The following is a 23,374-nucleotide window of genomic DNA, read 5'->3' as shown; positions in this document are numbered from 1 at the left end:
GCCCGCTCTCGCGCCGAGGGGGTCAGGGCGCAGCCGGGGGGAGGGAAGGGGCGGCCGGGCTGCCTCCTCGCCGCCAGTGGGGGCGGGCGGCCCCTTTACTTTGCACAAGGGTAATTCGAGGCGGTGTCTCTCCCTTCCCTCGCACCCCCACACCCGTGTCGAGGCCGCCGGCCCTGCACCCGGGAGGTCACGGACGCTGTAAGCCCACTGAGCGGGGCGGCGTAGTCTCCCTCCCGCCTCTCCTCCTCCCGCCTCCTCGAGGCGAGCGACAGGCGCCCTAGCCAATCCCGCCTCTGCTCTTACCGGCGAGTGGCGGCCGCTGTGGCCAATCACGAGCTGCAGTGGGGCGTCTCTGGGCAGCGGGGGGCGGTGCCCGCGCTCGGCGGAAGGGCGCCGAGGTGGGAGCAGCGGCGGAAGTAACGGTTTGTCATGGCAACTGCCGGGCGCGGGGTGGCGGCGCTTCCCGGAGGCTCTTCCCTCTGGGTGCCCGGGGTGGGTTTGGAGCCTCCCTCCGTTTGGCGTCGTCTCCGCGCCGGTTTCCTCCGCGGCGGGCGCTGAGGGGCTGTTGCGGCGCCGCGGGTGACTCGGCGCGGAGACGGGCGCTGGTGTGGGCAGCGGTGCCTTCCCCCCTCTGCCCCGAGCTGCTCTCCGGTGTGGCAAAGCACCGGAATAACTGCAGCGGCGTGGCTGGCGGCACTAAGGGAAGTGGGTGGCTGCCCTCGGGAACGTGTGCCGAGAGTCCGGCGAGGCGGCCCAGCACCGCCGAGCCCGGGGTGCCCTGCAGGGCTGGCCGGGGTTGTGGCGGGCTCCAGCTGCCGCGCTGCCCTGCGTTTATGAACGGCCAGGTGCCTCAGGGTGGTCCCTTCAACCTCGGGCGTGCTCTGGGGTGTTCATGCTGGCTGACAGAAGCAATATAATGGTTTTCTGCTTCTCTGCTCTGTGCTTTTCTTTTTCCTGTAACTTGAAGAGACCTCTCTTTTTTTATTTTTTCTTTCTCTCTAAAAGGCTCTTTTTTGTTGAAGACAACATATGCCAAGTTGTGACAGGAGAACAAAACCCCAAGTTGTGATTTTTCAGTGAAGTCACAAGCAAGGTTCCTCGTATTCCTGCACCGGTTATATCGCCCTTTGTCTGAGGTAGTCAAATTCTGTCCCTTCCGGCCTGGGTGGCAAACAATCCATCTACTGCACTGGACAACAAATCGGTAAATCCTGTGTATCATTCATTGCCTCTTACTGTACATCCTCAGTCCCAAGGATTTGCTGTATTATCAACAGTATGCATGTAAGCTGTTGCAGGAAACACTTTATCTTGCCTCATCTGTTGATCCGCTTTAGAACTTACATTGGAAGGACTCATAGGCCCTGTGTTGCTTGCAAACAATCGCTGTTCTGCTTATAAAGTAATGTACAGCTTTAGTTACTTGTTTGCTCTATAGATACTGCATGTATTACAGTTGGGTTGCTGTGTCTTTTTTTCAGATCACTATGAAGGCCTTGTATTGTCAGCAGAAATCACCTGGAGAGGAAATGACATTTGTCTTCCAGGAAAGAGTGAGTTCCGATCATAATAGTACTATTAAATAATTTGGTAGAAGAAAAAAGTGAGGCTGAACGCCACGTGGGAATTGAAAACCTAACCCTTCTGTAGGCTTAAAAAAACTCTGGTGTAATCTTTGCACACACAAGCAAGTAAATGAACGTAGGGGAGGTGTATTTCACCATCATCACACAGCACTTGGCAAGACCAGTGCTAGACTTCCCTGTGCAGTTTTGGTGTCCATGTTTTAAAAACAAGTTTTGCAAGCATAACGCATGAACCCTGGCTTCATATGGATTCACATCTCCTGGTTGGATTTTCTGGACACTGAAAAAGTAGAATTATAGCTTGAAAAATTTATCATGTTTGCAGTGTTCCTACTGTTATTTTCTTTCCGCTTGTGAGTTCTTTGCTCTTAGTGAGGATTGAGATGACAGTGCAGCCTTTTTCTCAGAGGCACTGATAAGTTTCCTTTGTCTAGCTACCTATTTTCCTATGACCTAATGGAACAACAAGAAGTCAACAATTTTTCTGTCAAATTTAGCTGAAACTATTGTGCTAGAGTCTTTGTCAGTTTGATGTAAACATTAATTGGAGACTTGTGTACACATCAGCTTGTGGCATAAGGCTAAAATAGGATGTCAGTGAGTGTATACTGTTGCAGTGGGTTTCTGAACAGTAGAAAAATGCTTATGTGGTTTTGAGGATGTGAACCTGTGTTCTTAAATCTCTTATAGGTACAGAATAAATTACTATACATACCTATGTATACCCGTGTAATATAGACACCTAAATATACCTACGAGCCATATATCAAAATGAAACAATATAGTACTGGTGAGAATCTTGCTTGAGTAGATGCAAAATCCCAGTAATGGAGCACATCTAACAAACTGCCTGAAGAGAAAGATGCAATGAGATGGGTGATTTTGATACTACCAAGGTGCATATTCATGGAGCAGTCTTAGATCTACTTAAACTGATTGTGAAATTGTGCTTTTGCTGAAAAGGTCTGTTCACGTTTCAGCAGCACATTTTTGTTCCCTTCCTTATAATGGTTTCAGGAGTCATGCAGCTGTAAGATGAGCTGGATCAGCTAGGTGAAAACAAGTAATTTCTTACAAGTTAGTTCACATTGTCGTGATGGCTCCATGATTGCTAGCTCCGACACAAAAGAGGGGATAGGAATATGTAGGTGCTGGCAACAGGTGAGCCAGACAACTCTAGTACAGTCTTAGGGAATGATTCTGCAGGTGTCTCTGTAATGACCGGTGCTATGGAATCATCATCATAAATAGAAATAAATACTGAAAAAAGTGAGGAAAAGAAAAGCTAGTTGGATGAGGAGACCTTAATAGAACAGAAAGTGGGTAATGAAAAGTCGGTAGCTTGGATGAAGAATTTCCATAGCAAACCTTCCTTATATGGTGCTTGGTCAGTTCCTAATAATGACATATTTAAATTACAAAGGCAGGAACCAGTTAACAGCACAAACAATTCATCCTCTCCTTTTGTTCTTAAGAATTGTATTCCTTTATAAAGAAAAGCAATTCTATTATGTACATCCTAGCAGTACTTGGGTTCATTGAGCTATGCATACCAAAAGGATAGTTCCAAAAGACAATATAATCTTAAATTTATATAAATTACATAGGTCCCTTAGATTCTGACTTTTTATTTTCTTTTTTTTTAAAACCAGAGATGCAGTATTCCTATAGTTCAACAGCTTAATGGCTTTTCTGTTTTGTGGAACAAGGAGTGAGAACCCACTTTGGTTTGTTTGAGGAGCAGGAGGTCAGTTTCACTGGCAAAATGCCTTGCAGTTTTAAAGGAACAGCATGCGTTTAACTCAGCTGGGGTGAGAAAAAGTTCAGCTCAATATTCCTTGAACAGAGGTTACTGTTCATGTTGCTAAACCTAGGAGAAAAGCAACAGCTGTTTCTTGGGAAGAGATTAAAAAAAAAAAACAAAGCTTTAAACACTTACAAATATAACTTAACTTCAGAAGTAGAAACAAAGCGCTCTCATGGTAAGTGTTTCACTTCCAGTTCTAACGGGCATCAACACTGCAAACTGCGTATAACATGGAAATACCAGATTTTGCCTCCAGTACCTGAGGTAGCTCGTCAACAGTCCAGAATTCAACTTGTCTAATTAAATACTTCAAAGTAGCTGTACTTAACTACTTAAAATCATTTCCGATATCAATCCCAAATCCAAAAGTTGAAATAGTAAGGGGAGGCTTCATTAGCAGAACAATTAGCCATTATTTGTGGAACTTAACACCAACTCTGACCAGTGCTGCCTCTTTGACACCATCTGGACTACTCAGCAAGTTTTTCAGCACAGTATGTCAGACATTCATGTCAAAACTGTGTTAAAATTCTCCATCACTCTCGCAATATATTTTTAATATTAAAGAGCTGCTCCGTTCTGTTTGTTAGACAGACACTATGGGGGTAATTACATACAAAAATTGTTTCAGATAAGGGTGTGATATTTAACTTGCATTAAAAAAAAAAGAAAAAAAAACAACACCAAAAAAACACAACCCAAGAGAAAAATAATGTCAGTGTCTGTTAAGGTTTAGTAAGGTCTAGTGGTCAGTTTGTTACAGTAATATACACGTACGCAAAATGGTGTAAATCCATTGTGATATCAGCTCCCTTTTCATTGAAAAATAATTTCTTGTTCTGACTACAAAACAATCTAAAAGAAAGACTCTGTTTCAAGAGCTTGAGAGGACCCTAGTAGCACATTCACGTTGCATTGTGTAATATAACGTCTGTAAATTTGTCCTAGGAAAACCTTCCTCCTACAAGAGACAATGATGTGAAAGTACAAGTTAGAGCCTGTGCGCTGAGCTGGATAGATACAAAGGTATTTGCTTATATTTTTTATGAAAGCTAGAGGTGTTTACAGTTTCCGTTGAAGATCTAAGCCAGGGCCTTAGCTGGTAATTGGCACAATTCCATTTATGCCGTCTGAGGATACAGCTTTACTGCTGAGAAAGAGGGCGCAGGATTGATGTGGTATTCTTGCATATCTCTTTAAATAAAAAGCACCTGTAATTTGGTTCTTAATATGTGGAGAAAGATCAATTGTCATTTGTGAGTTCTCTTACAGTAAATCCTTTTTATCATCCTCTGCATACTGACTTTAAGTCACAGTTTGGCTTGCCTGTTCATAACTCTGTTTTTATTTTTTTTTAATATGCTTCTAAATTTAAATACAGGAAATCAGTGCAAAGGTTTTAATATTAAATGAGGAATGTGTGTACTTTTTTCCCCCAGATAACATTTTGGTAATGGCCCAACTTTCTTACTGTGAATATCAAACACTGTAAGATTATAATAAATACGCAAATTTTAAGCCTTAGTAAGAATGTTGTAACCATTATTTTCATTTAGCTTCTGTCAGAAATTAAACTGGAAAAGGAGCTTCTACCTGTTGGTCGAGAAATTTCTGGAGTTGTATTGGAAGGTAAGTTAGTATAATTGTCTTGTGAGGTGTGGAGCTAGAATTAAGGTCTGGTAATCCAGAACAAATAAGTACTGTTTGTATGGTACGCCTTCAATAGTAGGAACTGTTTGCTTTCTTAATGAGGCTTCCCCTAAGTCAGTAATGATGCTGAAATGAAAGTAAAAAAAAGAACTGAACTGTAATTCCTGCATATCTCTTCAGAGTTTTAAAAAAAATAAAAATTGCACATCAGCTTTCTAAATCAAATATACCAAGATCTGAAGGTATTACCTGCACATGCTATAGCTGCCTTTAATTTATTTGTAAAAATCCTTTGTTGGAATAGTGAAGACAAAATAATATTTCAGCAGTGTTTCACTGACATATCCACGTTTGATGTGTAGTTTAAAGCCTAGGTCTTTCAAACACTTATACGTGTGTGTACTTGCATGTAACTGTTTGTGAATGGGGTGCCAAAGTTTAGTGAATTAAACATTTGGGTTTGGTACGTGCATATTTAATAGAAAAAAAATTTTCACTAGCAGGGTATGTTTTTAGTTTTGTGAGCTAGTGATAGAAAGTGCTTTCAAATGCATACTTAATTTCAGCTATGAACATTTATCTTCATACCTTCTCTCCTCCTTTTCATATATTCGTGAGTTGGAAGAAAGGTAACCTTTTTTCAGCCAGATGATGAAGTGGTGGGTAAGTTAATGCTTGTGTGCCTCATCAACTAATACAATTAATAATATTTTTATAATGAATGGCTGAGGTTATAATCGGTGCTAAGTCTACACTTAGACATTTTTCAAAGATTCAAGTAGTGTTGCATGAATAAACTCTTATAAATGAGAATTCTATTCTAAAAGTGTTCTCTTAGGGAAGTTTTTTCATTATAAGTCTGGAAGTTCAGGTCCCCACCTAATGTAATCTGTCATAGTCCTACAGCATTCAGCGAATCTCTAAGAATACAGACCTCAGTCCAATTAGCCGTGTGAGGTGAGTGTTCTAAAGGCAACACGTATCTATTGCCTGAATACATACACAATTATTTGTATCTATAACACCATCTTTATCTAATTAATATGTATCTTTTGATTTCTGTGGATGATACAAAGCCTAGGCTTATATTTCCTGTCTTCTTGAGGATGATATAAAAATATACTTTTAACTGCTAGTGATGAATCTCTTCTTCAAGCATACTGAAGACTGTTCAGTTTCTTCTAAGTCAAGTCAACTCCTCTTCGAGTAAAGAAATCAGGAGTGGTCCTAACTTAAACATGAAAGTAGGTTCACACCAGTTCTGCTGGATTTTCTCAGTTACCAAAAGCAATACATGTACTCAGGTGTTTTGCTAAATACAAGGCCACATTTAAAAAGAAACACTGATTCAAGCTGCTCATTTTTCCAGAATATTCATTTTTACTGAACGTTAATGTTCTTCAAAGTGGACTTGTTTCCTCCCTACCTTAACCACAGGGAGTCCATGCTTTGTGATCCTGTTATGACATTCTTATCGGAGAAGCCCATCAGAAAGGCAAGTGGTAGTCAGTGTACTTTTTTTTGTTTGTTTAAATCAGACCTACAGGTCAAAAATCACACAGAAAATGTTTGGGGCTTTTCTTTTGCTGGTAAAACTTTGGCAGACCTTTCATATCACTAGCTTAAATCTAATGAAGTAAGATGTGTGATTATTATTATTTATTCACCACAGAAGGTGTAATCCTTTCAGTCGGGAATTAATATTCCATTTTATGGAATGGCTTTGCTTTGTTTCATAAAGTAGAACAATTATGGCCAGGCATTTTCTGGTTTGCATATGAATTGACTTTAAACTATGAATCGTATCATTATTGTGAACAGTATTGCTCTTTTGGCTAAATATCTTACTGACATATGCTGCATCTGTTGAATATTTTAAAATAGTATTTGTGTTTCAATCACCTTCTGTTGTAGCTGAAGGAATAACAGTTTCAGTAAGTAGTTAGCGAAAAAAAAAACCTCTGAAAATATGGACCTGAGAGGTCTAAGTGATGTTCTAAATGGCTGTGGGAGGGTTGGGTATTTTTTTGTGAATTATGACTTCATTCCATTCTTGTTAATTCAAATGTAGAATAAGTAGTTTGATTCAGCTGAGCTACTTCAGAGTAAACCTGACATTAAGGGAATGGAATCTGTACTTGGGTCATGTAAGAAGTGGCTTAATTTTGTCTGAGACTTCTGTTGTCTGAGTTTTTTATTCTTGAGTACTGAATGCTTGTGTGCACAGAAAAGTCAGAATTACACATATGGAAATAGGAAGATAAAACAGCATTAAATATTTTTGTCCCTAAAAGACAGAAACCCCACTTCTTTAAATACTGAAATCTTATAGCATTCCCTTTCAAACAGCTGTTCAACCTTATGCATCCAATACAGATGCTATAAAGACAAATGATGGAAGCGAAATATTTATGTTTTGCTAAATCTTTCCTAACAAACATGCTTCCCAGTTACTGTTGCTGTGAGTTTATACATAGTTAATGAATGAGCAGCTTTAAAAGAAAATGAGCTATTGCCAAATGGTTTGGTTACCTCTGTGTTTAATAACATCAAACTGTCTCAAAATATACAATTGTCAGAAAAATATTTCTACTTGAATTTTACAAAAAAAGCCCGTACTTCTGTCCTTACTGAGTTTAACAGTAGTAATATGGTAATAGAGACCTTATTTATGAATCTACTTTTTTTCATGTAAGAATAGCACTGTGCTCACTGGAAGTACTTGGTGTGTTAAATCATTAATCTGTTCCTAAAATCATATCAAGAATTGTTTCTCGCTTTTAAAATTTTTCTGATCCTTCTTTAATTTCCCAGAGTAGATTTCTTTGTCTATATAACGTATTCTCTTACACATAATCATTTGTTCGGTTAAGAAAAATACAGTAGTAGAACCTCAGACCAGCCAAAAATCTTTTGGTTTGAGATAGATTCTTGACTTCCTTTCAGAGTTACAGTCAGTTTTGTTTGTTGCTCTCAGAATCTTTTAGCAATCAATCGTGCCATGTTCCTCATTAAAATAAGTGCAGGGAAATATTCTGGGAGTTAAATTGGCCACAAATACTTGGAGGCATGAACCTAAATATAAATGTACCTACTTAGATTTACTGGTGGTTAGCCAGTTTGCATGTCAGTTCTTCCATATGCCCTGTAACTGAAGAGATGAATAATCAATGCACAAAAGCCCTATGCCACGTGAAGTATTTTTGACGAGTAAAGTGAAAAATCTAATTTTGTACTTGTGTCAAATGCTTGGTGTGTATAGCATACATAAAATAAAGGTCTATACTTCATGTTGGAGCTTTTGTAAGCATTATGAGGTGTACTAAGGGGCACGGTTCTTTAAGATGCCATATGTCTTTCCTTCAGTATAAGGATCATGTTTTTGTGAATGGTTTTAGAGACCCTGAAATCAATGTGAGTTGATGGCAAAGTATAATGACTCCTTGGAGGCTGTCTCGAGTGTTAGGAGATAATGTGACTTGTTCCTGAACTTTTGCGTCTGTCAAGAAAAGGAATGTCTTCATGTATTATTCATTCTGTGTTTTGCTTTTTCTATAGTAAGATATGTTAGAAGGCAAACTGATCTAGGTGCTGAGGCTACTTTAGTTTACTACAAGGATATGTTTCTTAACATTTGAAACATAATACTGTGTTAATCATCAAAATCCAAATGATGCTTTAGGATAGAAGAGTTATTTTGTAGGGACGTTCTTTCATATATGTTTATATTTTGTATGTTAAACTGAAGCATTAGAGGATGACTAAGTTATGAAAATAAGATAGAGTTGATAGTGATGTTGTAAGAGTGTGTTCTGTTCTGAGATTCTTGCCCTTCTTGCATTATTTCCTAATTGCACAATAGCTGCTGTAGATAGCTACTTTAGACTTTTCATTAGCATTATTCCATAGATAAACCCTTGAGAGATCTGTGCATGTATACAATACGAGAGCTTGATTTTCTTCTTTGTTAGCCATGGCCCAGAGTAGAAACAGGAGCGCTCATCAGAATGAGAGCAGTGTGAAATGAGTTCAGACATGACCTGATAAAAAAGAAGTGTGCCAGTAGCAAAAAGCACTCAGTAGTGTCCCCGTTCTTTTTCTCCCCAACCCCAAAATGCTGTTTGGAGCACCTTTGGAACCATCTTGTGCACTTGCGCCCATAGAGATTACAGGCTGTTACCTTGCCAAGTTTTCTTTACCTGTCATAAAACTGACAAGAGGGCAACTGAACCACAGACCAAGGGGGACTAGCAATTTCATTAGGAGCTCGTTTTGGTTATAACATCCACTTGTTTGAAATTAAAGGTCTATGTTCAATTTTTTTTTCAGGAATTTTGCCCCTGGATTCCGAGGAGTCTGGTCTTTGTGAAGTTGTTCTAGTTCATGAGCATTATTTGGGTACGTAGCTCATATATTTTGCTAATATTTACATTTACTGTATCTTTAGACTTCAGTTTAGCTTTTCTAATAGGGAGCTAATTAACATGGACCTCTGGGCAAACTTGCTCTGTATAGCAACAGACTGTCTACTCCATCTGTTCGTAGAACTTTGAATACTGTATACTCTGAAGGGCTTTTTCTTTGCTGTTATTGTTTAATGGGTTAATGTTTTGCCTAAACCACACAAGCTGATTCTTTTTTTTTCTTTTCCTTTTTTTTCCCCTTCTGACTTCCCTTTTTGTTGCTTCATTGTCTTTGTACTTTTTCCTCACCTCATCTGTCACATAATTAAATGAGGAGAAATTTGCTTTCTTCCTCACTTTAACTCAATCCAGGAATTCATTTGTGACCAGACTAAAAGATGGGATAAAATTAGCGGACTAGAAGATGGAGAGAGGAATTTTCAGGGAATGAGGATTAGGGAAGACCTAGTATTGAAACATTCTTTTCAATTATTGTGAGTTTCCAGTCTCCCCTTTCTGGGCATAGAGTGCTTTAATGTGTAGAATACTATATTTGGGAATCTCTGTGCTTCTCCCAAGTTTGTTATATTACTTTAAGCGAGCTATTCTTTTGGTCAAATTAGTTTGTATTGGGTTTCTGTGACTGTCCATGAATTCAACATGTGTAGTTATGAGGTGACTCCTTTAAATTTGTTTATACCAAAGCAAAATCCTACTTTATTGTATAAAATATTGTAAAATATCCTCTGTGTGTTTTTTTTAAATGTGACAGGTAAACAAGTATTATTTATGTTGACTTGTTTGAAGATGAAATCTTCCTAACTAGCTATGACAGTTTTTTTGCAAAATAAGCCATAGCCTCATGGAGATGAAAAAGTAAGGTTTATTCTTTCTAACACTTAAAAGTACAAATCAAGCAAAATGAAATCTAGAGGTCTGTGCTGCCTTGTTGCTATTTACAGTAACTGTAGGCAGAAAATATTTCTGACTGTATATTACCTTCAGTAGCTTGCTTTGTGCTAAGTAGTATGAACTGGCACACAAAGTGATGATGCTGATGATGGTCTCTGGAATTCTTTTCCAGCACACTGATAAATGAGCCCAGATGGTCGCATTGCGTGTGTTGTTTTACAGTTTCACTGATTCAGGCTAACCTGTCAATTCCGATGCTATATAGGAAGGGACAGACCAAACTTTTCCAGTCTTTTTCTTTTCCTAGTGTGCCTCAAGAGGATTGTGCTTACTTAGTTCAGTTCTATGCTAGACTCAGCTGGGCTATGATTTTCTATCTTAGTAATGAGGTCTCTGCTAAATCCTGTAAATTGCTGACATTAAAAACGGCGTTTGAACTTGTGATTTCTAGTTAAGAGAGTACTTCATTAATGTTACCTCCCCAGGCTTTTAAGCATGTGGATAGAATGGGAAAACTCTTTAAGCGTCTTGTAGATAGAGACAGCAGAGAACAGAGATAATAAATAATATTATCTTCACCTTTATCTCTCTTAAAATGTGTTATATCCTCCACAAGCTATTTATACCAATGGATTATGAAGTAGAAGATTCTAACCTATAGAGGAAAAAAAAGAATTAGGAACTCATGGGTTGGAACTTGCATTGTATGGTCTCTGTGTCGGAATTATCTTTGTGAAAAGGAGAAAAGATCTCCTCAGATCATTTCTGTCAAGAGGTTATGGTAGGAAGTGTGTCTCTCTTTTTTTTTTTTTTTTTTTCTTTTTTCCTGTTTAAGTATTATATTTGTATTTGAACTTGCCCACAAAAGTGCTGCAGAAGCGAAGTGATTATTCTCGGAATAACAATTGCCTTTTCCACTTTGAGTCCATGTTGCTAACCTAGCACTACCATGAGCCACAACATAGGAATATTGCCTTTGTGAAGTACATCGTAATTATAGCTGTAGATGATTTGACTTGTATAATTTTCTTTCATGTTTTAGAAATTGATGAAGTCTAAAAAAGAATCCTGAGTGAAATGTCAGGGACATGCTGTTTGGTTTTTTTCCCATCTGGTTTCTTTGTTTGTTTTTTCCCCATACTTAGTTCGTAAACCAGAAAAAGTTTGTTGGGTTGAAGCAGCCGGGACTGTTCGTGATGGTGTCCGAGCATACACAGCTTTACACTACCTTTCCCACGTCTCTCCTGGAAAAACTGTCCTTGTAATGGATGGAGGAAGTGTAGGTAACAACTGTGCAGTACTAACAATTTCACAACAGGAAGATTATCTCTGCCATAAGTATCTGTCTTATCACCAAAACAATTGGATTTCTTACAACATACTAAACTTATCAAGCCTTGTATTTTACTCCTGGCAGTGCCGTTAACATAATGGATTAATAGGAAAGGCCCTCCCACATAGGACACTGAGCCAAGAATAGAGTCCTTTACATGTTGCGTGGGTAGTGAAGAGAGGTAGTTCTTTTCTGGTGTTGCACATTGACATAGTTTTACTCGAAGCCCTCAGGTATAACTGGAGGAAAGTGCCTTGATTTTTTTTTTAATTATTTTTTTTTATTCCTTTCCCACCACTGCTTTTTAACTTCTCTTAGATATAAATAATTTCATTTGCATTACTCCAATCTTTATTGCTAATGAAGACGTGGAGCTTGCCTCAGCCAAGATTCATTAATGTAAATGTGGCTGGGGCTTTTTCTTGGTAGTGCTTCTTTCTTCAACAAGCAAGCAAGCCCAAAGCTGCAAGTTGCAATTGCAGGTATGGTACTTGTGTTACTTAAAGTAGAATCTGAGCTATTTTGTTGAAGAGGAGAACTAGTTAAGTCTTGAAAGTTTGTTCAGAGCTTCCCAGTCAATGAAAGGACTTTTTTGTCCTCACTTGGAAAAAAAGCAGATCTGTGAATATTCAGATTTTTGCTTCAGATGTGTTGTATTGAAGGAGTAAGTTCATTTCTGAATACTCTCAGAATACTCAACTGCATCAAATTGTTGCTGTAAATAAACTCATCTACCTTTTTTCTTCTGCAGCCGTTCGGTACAATAGCTATTCAGTTAGCACAACACAGAGGAGCTAAAGTAATCTCTACTGCATACAGTCTTGAAGACAAGCAGTACCTGGAGAGGCTTAGACTTCCTGTGGGTAAGTTATATTCTTCAGTGCTAAAGTTTACACTAAAGAATGTCTCAAAATATTTTAATTTTTTTTCTTTTGAGTCTGTAGACTTATTTCAGTAGCTGAAAACTGAAATACAAATTTATAGATGGTCTAATTAAATAGTTTCAAAATTTATTCTGTATTCCATAGGTGTTTAATTTCGGTTTACGTGTATTTACTGACCTTTTTATTCTTCATTTAAATTGTAATGACTGTATCTCAGCACTTTCCATCTTACACAATAGTGTTCGAGTGCTGGCTTTTGGCCTAACTTCTCAAGAAGCCTTTTCATTTTATAACATTGTTGCTTGCGAACAAGAAGAGAGCATTATTAAATCACTGGTATCGCAGTGTGTAATCTAGGTACCTGAGCCAGAGTTCAGTTGTAATGATATACTAGAGATACAGTATTCATCAGATTCAAATTACTTCTAATCGTATTTTATCAGGCTGCTTGGCAGCTCAGTTTCAAGTACTGTCATAACTGTAGCTGCATGCTTAAAGGCTCTGCATTTTCCTATTTTCCAAATGAGCTTTACAATAGATGTAATACTTGGATTCATCTATGACTTCTTCGATTTCTTTTCTTCAATACTAAAGTTTTTGGGTTTTTTTCCCCTCAAAATAACAGTGCTATTTGGACCATGGAAAAAGACTCTTATGTAAAAGCTACTAACATCTTTCCTGTTAACTTTTTCTTATTTCAGTGCTGTAGAGTGAAGGAAAGTAGATTTCTTTATTCAGACAGTTTTAAAATGGCATTGCAAAGTCCAGTTTGATTGCAGTCCATGAACTTTCCTCTACAGTGAACAAAAGGTTAAAACTAGTGTCTGATAACTTCCTCCTCAAAATGCGAAGTCTGCCCCAGTAGAATCACCAACTTTTATTTTTCAGTGTATGATTTTTGTTGTCATTCAAAGAAGTATAAGAGCAGCTGTGTCTCTTGTAAGAATAACTTTGTGTGGAGAGCATTGTGTAGTCAGTTATATATATTGCAGTCCCATCAATCAAAATATATATGGGTTAAGATGAGATCTGATTAAAAAGATAATGCCAAGGTTAACTGTCCCTGACTCTGACTCCTTTCTCCTTTGCTGTTTTGCATAGTAATATTGTTAGCAATCTGGGCTTTCCAAATGGAGAATTAGAGCAGTTTTCAAATCTCCTCTCTCGTTCTTAGTGACTCACTAAAATCAGGCATTGCTGATATGCAGGTGCACATAGTATTGTCCTTGTGTTCTCCCTGCTGGCTCAAGAATAGTAAGCTAGCAGAGGGATGAAATAAGCCAGAGAGCTGCTCTTTGGACACAGAGAGAACAGAGTTCTTGTCAATTTTAATTCCTTTCTGGCTCCCGAGAACAGAACTGGCAGTGGAAGCACAGAGACAACACAGTGTGCATGTGCATTCTGGGGCTGCACGTTCACACACATCTGCAGTGTTGGGGAGTGATTCACTTCCAGCCTACCAAGCAAGCATTTAGCTCTTCCAGTAGTGGCTTTGGAGTGCTGATAATGCAGCAGGAAGTGGAGTGCTGTGCAGAGGTTATTACACAAGAGCAGGGAGAAAGACAGTTTTGCTTTCTGACCTTAACGATCTTCAACAGGGAACCGCAAAGTTTTGTGGTGGAAATGTAATCATTTCTTCCAAGACCTGGCAGACTTAATTCTCTAGATTTTTTTATATTACCCCTATTTTTTTGCAACTTCACAAAAAAGCTATTTTTTTTCCTTTTCTTATTTCAGAAGTCTTTTTTACTGTAATAGTAGACATTACAGACATTAGAACTTAAAGCATTTTTGTGAATGCTGTTGATATGTAGAGGTTTGTTATACCAGCTGTGGATGGATGAAAGAGTAAATACAACAGACCTAAAACCTTGCTTTGTAATATTTTATAGGTATATTTTGCTAATGATATGAAAACTTGATTAGCCAAGAAAGGACTTTGCGATTAATATTATCGTAGTCCTTGTAGTACATATGAATATGACTTTGGGTTGCTTGGCATATTTACTTTTTGTTGGTGTGTTTAAGTGATATGAATGTTAATATAAAATAAATGTTTTGTTACCCAAGCGGAGCTAGCTAAGCTGGCTGTGGGTGGAGGCTTTTTCAATTTGTTTTCTGCTTGTTTAATGGGGTTTTTTTGTTTAGTTTTTAGCAAGAGTTTATCAGTTGTCAATGAGCAGCAGTTTCTGCTATCAGTGTATAGCATAACCGGCTGCTTCGTAAAATGACTGAAATAACCATCTCTTGCAGTGAAACACCACTCTTATATTGCTCGTGTATGTGCTTGTTTTACAACGATAGGAGTTTAGTTTAGCAGTTTTGCAAATGTTTGTGGAACATAAACATTAGGGGGAAAAATTTAATTGCAACTTTACTTCAAATAAACAGATACAAGCTTGGTACAGAATTAAAAAGAGAACGAGTTTGAGCGTGAAAGCAAAAAGGCACTGTTTTTGTGTTTTGGGTTTTTTTTTTGTTTGGTTGGTTTATTCTGTTGTTTCGTTGGTTTTTGTTTTGGTTTTTTTTTTTTTTTTAATAAATACAGTTCCAGTGCCTGACATAGAAGTTCTTGTTAATGTTTATGGATTCATATTTAGATCAACAGGATGGGGTCTTTGCATGTCTTCAGTGATCTCTGAGGGAAATATGATAGTAGTATGAAGGAGGCAATTGTAACAAATTTTGAAATTTTAATGCCTATGTTTTAGACTAGAGACAGAATCCTACATAAATAAGGTGATGAGTTTCTGTTAGAATACAGAAGAAAAAAAAATATACACACACACATATATTTCTTCTGTTCCCTAGGTTTTCATTTTTGTTTGGTTTGTTGATAGATTTTTAATTATTTTTTTTTAACTAATATTGAGATTTCAGTGGATACGTTTCTGGTAAGAACTCATCAGTGATTTCATAGCTCTCTTGAGCATGTTCAATAAAGCAAGTAGCGGATCTTTTGTGTGACAGTTTTTAAACTCTGTATCTGAACTTACTGGATGAGAGTGAACTCTGGTAGCAAGTTGTGGAAATACTGATGTTTCTACTTCTCACCACCAGTGAAAGAAGAGAGAAACTGAAGCCTTTTTGCCAGTCAGAATAATGTTACTTAAGTTGTGCAAGTCAAAGAAGAAGAAACGGAACTAATTTACAAATGTTTTGTGAGAAATTTTGCATAAATGACAACGGATTATAGAAAATTATATTATCACTTGTTGCTGAGCCTTTTCCACAGTGAAGAGAAATTGTTACAGCATTTTGCTAGGAAGGAAATTGAACCAGATTTTGATGAGTACTGTGTGAACTGTTGTATTGAGTTAAGTAACAAAACTGGCTAAAGAGAAATCAGAAAACAGTCAAACTGACTAAACCATTGCCTTTCTTTTTGATAGTCAGGCTTTGAGTCTATTAAATCAACATTATTCTCAAAAAGTGAAACTATTTGCAGAAACTTTATACCCTGTCAAATTGCCACATTAAGAAAAAACTTACGGGGAATGTGACTATCATTATTAAATTCATTTGACATTTTTATTAAGTTATGACAACGTGTGTTCTCTTTAGCCAGATAATTTGACTTCAGTGAAGAAACTGGATAATTGACCTAAGAGTTTGAATGCATCTTATGATTTGATTGGAAGGATGGGGGGACCAAAACCCAAAGCATTAACTGAGTATTTGTTAATATTCTTCTTAACGACCAGTTTCTTGCAATTTTTCTTCTCTCCTTCCTTCCCATCCTGTGATTAAATTCAAGAAGGTATACGGCAGCCTTTAGTGGGTAAGTACACATTGCAAATTTAAGTTTAATCTACTATGATTTGAAAATGTGCCTCCAAATTTATTTAACATGACTTCAGTTATCATTTTGCTGATAAGTCTTTGGCCTGTTTAGTTTCTAAATGTTTGTTCTCCATCATAGTTATGAAACAACTGTAAAAACCTTACCTGCTACTTCTCTGCCCTAGTTATTCATGATTCTGTGGTTTATAATCATCTGTAAATATGGTATCACAGATATATGAGAAGAAAATGTATTAGTGACTTTCAGCTCAGAAATATTTCAAGAGGAAATGTAAATATGTCCATATAAATATTTATTTAATGACCCAGAGAGTCATTTAGAGGTTAAAAACATTATGCAGGAAGTAATATATTAATGTTTATCCATTCTTCGAGATAAGTAACGATGTTACTAAGCATTATTTTAACGAAAAGGTGGATATAATAAGATTCTAAGACTTGCTGGAATCGTAAGAAAAGTCAGGTCAGTGCCTCGTGACTGAATTCATCGCGTTTTTACACGTTTACTTCTGACTTGCGCTGGGAGACAGGGCGCCACACCAGGGAGAATAGGTTTTTGTTTCCCACTGTGATTGTGGAAGCAAGAGAAGGGCTCTGCAAGGGACTGGCAGAAAATGGTAGTTTTTATGTAGAGTGAGGGAAGAAAGCTATGCTTGGAGAACTCTCCCAAAACATTACTGCTGTGGCTATTTGATAGATAATTTGAAAGTTGGGACATGTGAAATAAGGTGCCTCCTTATCTTTTCACCACTCCCTTTTGCTTCAATAACACGGTTATTCACTCCAGAGCTTGCTATTTTTGAAGTGACTTTGGAAATGAAGAAAAGCAAAGAATGAACTTACAGAAGGATTTCTAATTCTTACAGGAGCATACTTATCCTCTTTGGCCTAAACAGACTTCTGAGTTTTACTGCTGCATTAAGCTAATACATAGTTTTGTTGCTGATCTTGCACTGTATTGGAAAATGAAAAAAATATTGGACAGGGTTTTTTTGACTTAGCTGCAAACTTATGATAGTTTCAGAAACTAGAAATGTTCTGTTCTGCTCGGAATCTAAACTCTACGTTTTTACTGTAATTGACCAAATATGCTGCTCTTTCTAGCTCGAGTCATCGATGTGTCCAATGGAAAGATAGATGTGGCAGAAAGCTGCTTGGAAGAAACTGGTGGCCTGGGAGTGGATATTGTTCTAGATGCTGGAGGTATGTAACTGATGAAAATCTGGTCTTCAGAGTACCATTAGGAGTTGTTTTATTATTTTTATTTCCAAACAATATAGGTGGAAGCTGCATCACCTCAAACATTTATATTTAGTTGTTTGTTCCCATGCAATTTTATGTATGTGTCTTCACTCAGTAGATCTCCTTAAGCAAGATCTCTTTAAGGTCTCCTCATATCACCCTCTAGTGGAAGTATCTAGTACTGTTAGTCATCTGCCAAATTTGCCTGAAATTTTCCTCTATTTAAAACTGAAAAGAAAAAAAACGTGTTTAAAGACTAGAGCTGTGACATCATGGTTTATGCTACCTTATTTTAACACAAAAATTACGTCATAATCGCCAATACTGTCAACGTGTTTTATAAAACAATCATGATCGTTGAAAAGTCTGAAGTTACTATTTTTAGCTGAAACAATTAAAGAACTTCTTAGAGCTCCACTGAAATGTGTTAAAAGAAATATATATTCAATTTGCTAAATCTTGTACTTTCTCAGATACTCTTATGTGACAAATAGCATAATTTAATTGTAGTGCTGTTCCAGACAGCCATCTTTCATTGTGTGTATTGATATGCATATATTCCAACTCGTTTGTATCTGAAGACATAGGACTGTAAAGAATCCCAAGACGTGGTTTTCAGTGCAGGAAGAGATGGACATTTCATTCTGAACAGAATTTTCTTCTGAGCTTTAATGACTTTGTTCTTCCCCCCTCCCCAGTGAAATTATATAATGCTGAAGATGAATCAGCTTCAAAATCACAGCTGCTGCCTCACAAGCATGATATCATTACTCTTCTTGCTGTTGGGGGACACTGGATAACAACAGAAAAAAATCTTCAGGTAAAGATACTGTGTCAGTAAGTTAGTTTGTACCACAGTATATATATGAATGTGTCTGCGAGCTTCTGTCATGGCCGAGTTGTTCCCCACTGTTCAATAACATCAATTTTCACTTAAGAAAACTTTCACATCCAGAAAATGGGAAGTATACAGCATTAATAATAAATACTTTTATTTTCCTTTGGAAGAATTTTGGGGCTGCCTTCTCTAAGATGACAGTAAGTTATTTTAATAGCTTGGTATTCTGACAAATTTTAAAGGACCTATGTTGTTTGGCTCAGGGTATTAAACTGTTTTTAAGAAGACAGAAAAGTGTCATTTAAAGCTGTAAATGTTCTAAGTGTGCTAATGGGTAAGGGCTGGGTTTTGGTTTGGTTTGGTTTTTTAACCATCAATATAAAATAACTATTTAACCTTTTTTTTAATAGGAAAATATAACTAAGTATCATTTGTCTTCATTTCGTTTAAGCTGGATCCTCCAGATAGCCGTTCCTTGTTTCTTAAAGGAGCCACAGTCTCCTTTCTGAATGATGAGATATGGAACTTGTCCAATGTACAGCAAGGGAAGTACCTCTATATCCTTTTGATGGTCATTTTGAATACCGACTGCTAACATGAGTGGATGGAAATATACCTGAGAAACCAACTAATAGATTCTATTCTACTCAGTCATGTAACCACAGGCTTAAAGGCTAAGCATACAGTGCAACTAAAATATAATATACGCTCATGTTTTAAGCTAGTCTCTGCATTCCTTCTAAATATATGTCTCTACATGCTTCATTAAAAGCAGTGCTGAAATAGAAAACACACATTCTGAAGAAAACGTGATATTTTGGTTCAAGATTGAACCAATTAATTGAAGATTTGAATCTGTAAGTTTTTGTATTATGCACATGACAGTTTGGAAATTTTTTTGTTGTTCTTCTTTTAGGCAGTAGATGCGTCATTTGTAAATCTTAATGCAGTCAGTTTAAATGCAAAATCTAAAATATTTTGGCTTCGTAACCTTTTCCTTATTTGCAATGTATATTAAAATTTATTGGGCGAAGATGTGGGTATGGGAAGAGGAATGCCACCTCCATTTGCATTACCTACATTTGGTCTGAAGCAGCTGGACTCAGAGCTTTCTACTAGCATGGCAGTTTTCAGTGGATCACTTCAAGTAGTGGAAGGTTTGTCCGTTTATGGCTTTAAGGACCCTCCCTCTTCCGTACTGCACTGCACTGCAGATTATGAGATCTGCTGAATCACTTTTGCAGTTTAGCAGCACGGCAGAGGCAGGTGAGGATTAAGTCATTATATTTGTGAAACGACTAACTGTACTGCAAGGAAGCCCTCCCCTCCTCCACTAAACTGCAAAGTAGATTAGGCAAGGTCAGGCACACTAAGGAAATATTTCTGGGATGCACGTTACCATGAATCGTTTCATAGTTTGGTGTTTTTCTTGAATGCTTACTGAGTAATTATCCACATACAAAAAGTAAGCTGACTAAACAGTAAGATTTCTTTTGTCATCTGCTGGGGCATCTTTAACCACAACAGCACATTTTATCACAACAGGCTTTAAAGTTGAAAGGAAAAATATGCGATCTTTTTTTTTTTTTTGTATCTGTATATCTTGTGAAATTCTTCAGCATATGGCATTAATATAATCTGAAGAAATTGCAAGGTGATTGCTTTTCAAAATGGCTCGAGCTTCAATTATTAACCAGATTGCTTTTAAAATGAAGGAAGGAACTTTTTTTTTTGAGTTTCATATAAAGACTAAATACAGCCTCGTCTGTTGCACTGTCATGAATGTTAGCTGTTAACTCAAAGATCCCTTCCAGATGCACAGTGGTGCTCCAAGAATTTATTTTGATATTAGAATTTACCTCAGATGTCTATATGAATAGTAGGGATAGTTAACTGGTACCGAAGTCTGTCATCTTCATTCTGCACCAAAAAAAATGCAATTGCCATTCTGATTGATTAATGTTGTACTAGTGCAGGCTGCATTTGTGAATCTTTTTGCTTTATTTTTCAAAATTCTATTTTCCGTATCTCATTTCTGTATCCTATTTCAGGAAATTAGGGGGTTTTTTATATATAACAAGTGCATAAATCTGATCTAAAGATTGTAATTAAGGTTAATTTACATTTTGCCTTGATCCTGCTGGTTTTGTATCAATACAGGATACTTGCCAGCAAACACGATTATAGAAAGATATTATCTGTAGGCACCTTGACAGTCCTCCTAGATACCCATCTTAGAAGATATAATGGAGAAATTATCAAGTAGCGTTTTCAGGTGAGATGTGATTTTTTTTGTTTGTTTTTGTTTTATTTTAATTCAGCATTAGAAGTAGAAAACTCTTTCCAGCACTGTACGGCAAATTTACATTGGGATGCTCAGGAAAAGATGCCTGACATAATTTATATGGAGCAGTTTATGGACTATTTCTGTTTGTAGCATAGCAGGTGAAGCAGAAGAAAATTTGGTAAACCCTGCAATTTTGGTATGGCGTATTCTATGTCAAAATTTAACAGAGGCTGCATATTTTTTTCTTGGTGGAGGAAAAGCATGTATCTGGCTGCTCAGCAGTGTGTCTGATTTTAGAAATAGTGTTGGCTGGAAAAGACAATAGGTCTGTCTAATACTCCTCTGGGAAGAGTGACAGCTTCACTAGATATGAAGACTCCTATAATGAGGTGGGAATGGCAGATCCTTTCTCTTAATGCAGGATAACTGTATTGCTGTTGAGCAAAAGCCTCACCACCTCCCCCCCCCCCCCCAGCCCCGTAAAAAGAATATTGTTTAATTAACTTCTGTTTCCTGTTTGCTTTAGGGCTCTTCCCTTCTTCTGTGAATCCAAGCAACGCTATAAAACTTTTATTTTGTTTAAGGAGCAAAGTTTACATAGTGAAAGTAAAGTCTATAGCAGTAGTCCTGCAATATTTCTGTTGATCTGAGCATGCTCACCAGACATTTCTGACATACTGTTCCATTTCAGGCCTCAGCTGGATGAACCGATTCCATTGTATGAAGCCAAAGTTTCTATGGAAATAGTTCAGAAGAATGAAGCAAGAAAAAGACAAGTCATCCAGTTCTGACAGGGAATTTCCTGATTTCTAAGCCTGTGGAAGATGAAGAAATGTGATGTATTTGAGAAATAAATTAGTGTACACTTTCAAATAATTCTGTAAGCAGAATTTAAAGATCTTTTGTACCTCAGTACAAATGGTCTGTGAAGGTCCTGTGACTTCATGGGTTTTTTTGATTCAGTTGAGCAGAATGTTCCCATGAGCAACTTCTGAAGAGGCAGTCTTGACACACAAATTTTGTCTGCCCTGGCCCAATTACAAATGTTAGTAACATCGACAGGCAAACTCAATTGTTTTTCAACCATAAGAAATTAAAGGGAAAAAAAACCTAAAAAACTGGTGGTTTTATTAGTCCTTCCTTATCCAGCCCCTATGTCTGTATTTACCTTTTGCTTTTGACTGCATTGAGACTGAGTGCTCTCAGTGGTACATTTAGTATTTAATCCACATTTAAAATTGATATTTAATTGAAATCAGAATTGGCAAGGAAGCTTGAGGGGAAGGATATGAATCTGACAGTATGAGTTCCCCCCACAGCTGATTTTCTTAATTTTGGCAACCAGGCAGTAAACCTAGTGAATCTAGAGTCCATAAGCTGATACGATTGTGTCATTCAGATGTTTGAGGCACTTTATGTATCTTGTTACTGTAATGTTATCTTTGATATCTTTCCAGTAAGACCCTCTTGTGCTGTGCACTTTCATTTCCCCTCTTTTAACCTCAGTCCTATGCCTAGCACAGCTCATATCTGTTTATCCAACATCTTCCATTACCGTGCAGTGGGGAAGGAACTGCTGGTTTTATTTCTTCAAAGCACGTGGCTTCCTACTTACTCATATTTGAGAGCAAAAATATTTTTTTCTCTTCAACTGTGCTATTTATTTTCACTGTGTAGATGGCTCAAACAGCAGACACTAGCACTTTAAACCAGTGTAAGACATTGGAACATTTGAGTGAAAATAGATTATCTAGAACCATGATCAGTCTATCTTCTGTCATTCAACGGACTTGTAGTAGGTTCTTGATAAAAGATGTAAGGGAAGCACGTAAAAGCCTGAGTAAATCTTATTTTACTACTAATGTGACGTAATACAGCCTTGAAGCTAAGTGATACTTTTACGCACAAGTGTACATACACATACATCTAAAGCACGTGCATCCTGTTAGTTTGACATTTACTCTGAAGCTTTGTACCCAACTGCTTATTTTTTCCTGGGGTTGTTCATTTTAGCTTAAACGTTTGCAAAACAAAGTAGATCAAACAAAATAAGAGCTAAAAAATAAGGCTTAATAAAACAGGAACGACCACTGACAAAACTGCAGAAGAAACATCTTTATAATTTTACTAGATCTTCTGTCAGTAGATATGTTGCTCCTAACTAAATATATAAATGCCTTTTGAACCCTGTGTACAATGGACTGAGGGCAGCTATTGCTGCAGTGGTTGTGGTTTTTCAGCTAGATCAGGTTGTGGAAGACCATTATTATGAAATTTATTATGAAATTGGATGCTGGGTTCCTCATTGGGGCTAGGATGTCTCATCATTTTCTAACGCTCTTTAGTAATGCTAGCTTTAGGTTTACGTGTTTCACCAAGAGGGTTCACAGACAGGCGATGACGTGTGGCTGATGCAACTATAACCCTGTCCTGGTGTCTCCACAGGTGTTTTTTGCCCTGGTGCGGCCACGTGCTGATTTTCGTGATACCTGACTGGAGAAATCCATTCTGCCTGGTTTCAGAATAGAGCCAGAGATCCATTTACGTTTTTTGGCTGTAATGCTTCTTTCTTACTATTTACTAGCCGAGGCAGGGTGTCGGGATTTCCTCTTGCTGCAGAATTATTTT

The 23,374-nt window shown here is 37.5% G+C and overlaps 1 protein-coding gene across 6 annotated transcripts; it reads left to right on the top strand.

Annotated features, from left to right (window-relative positions):
* The first annotated feature begins 10 nt into the window (after window positions 1-10).
* CRYZL1 (crystallin zeta like 1) lies at window positions 11-21,847 on the top strand. Of its 6 annotated transcripts, none has more exons than XM_074601482.1 (15): window positions 11-198; window positions 1,006-1,204; window positions 1,482-1,553; window positions 4,342-4,419; window positions 4,950-5,022; window positions 5,662-5,706; window positions 9,373-9,441; window positions 11,504-11,637; window positions 12,443-12,554; window positions 16,333-16,356; window positions 17,484-17,582; window positions 18,320-18,441; window positions 18,911-19,016; window positions 20,689-20,734; window positions 21,438-21,847. In XM_074601482.1, exons 3-15 carry the CDS (start codon window positions 1,488-1,490, stop codon window positions 21,535-21,537), a joined length of 1,074 nt encoding a protein of 357 aa, XP_074457583.1. In that variant the 5' UTR covers window positions 11-198; window positions 1,006-1,204; window positions 1,482-1,487; the 3' UTR covers window positions 21,538-21,847. The 6 variants fall into 6 exon arrangements, with proteins under 6 accessions (XP_074457583.1, XP_074457588.1, XP_074457598.1 ...); XM_074601487.1 differs by lacking the exon at window positions 11-198 and adding an exon at window positions 300-422 and having other exon boundaries at window positions 16,336-16,356; XM_074601497.1 differs by lacking the exon at window positions 11-198 and adding an exon at window positions 300-422 and having other exon boundaries at window positions 18,911-19,008; window positions 20,620-20,734.
* Window positions 21,848-23,374: the final 1,527 nt, after the last annotated feature.

Source organism: Larus michahellis, chromosome 1 (genome assembly GCF_964199755.1).
Source record: "Larus michahellis chromosome 1, bLarMic1.1, whole genome shotgun sequence".
NCBI lineage: Eukaryota > Metazoa > Chordata > Aves > Charadriiformes > Laridae > Larus > Larus michahellis.
Note: the sequence above shows the minus strand (reverse complement) of the source record. Positions and strands in the feature narration are given on the sequence as shown.

Bases quoted from the DNA above. Each gene is read 5' to 3' on its own strand.
- CRYZL1 (XM_074601482.1), top strand. From the start codon at position 1,488: ATGAAGGCCTTGTATTGTCAGCAGAAATCACCTGGAGAGGAAATGACA. The intron at 11,638-12,442 runs GTAGGTAACAAC...TTTCTTCTGCAG, and splicing joins TTGTAATGGATGGAGGAAGT to CCGTTCGGTACAATAGCTAT. The intron at 16,357-17,483 runs GTAAGTACACAT...TGCTCTTTCTAG, and splicing joins TATACGGCAGCCTTTAGTGG to CTCGAGTCATCGATGTGTCC.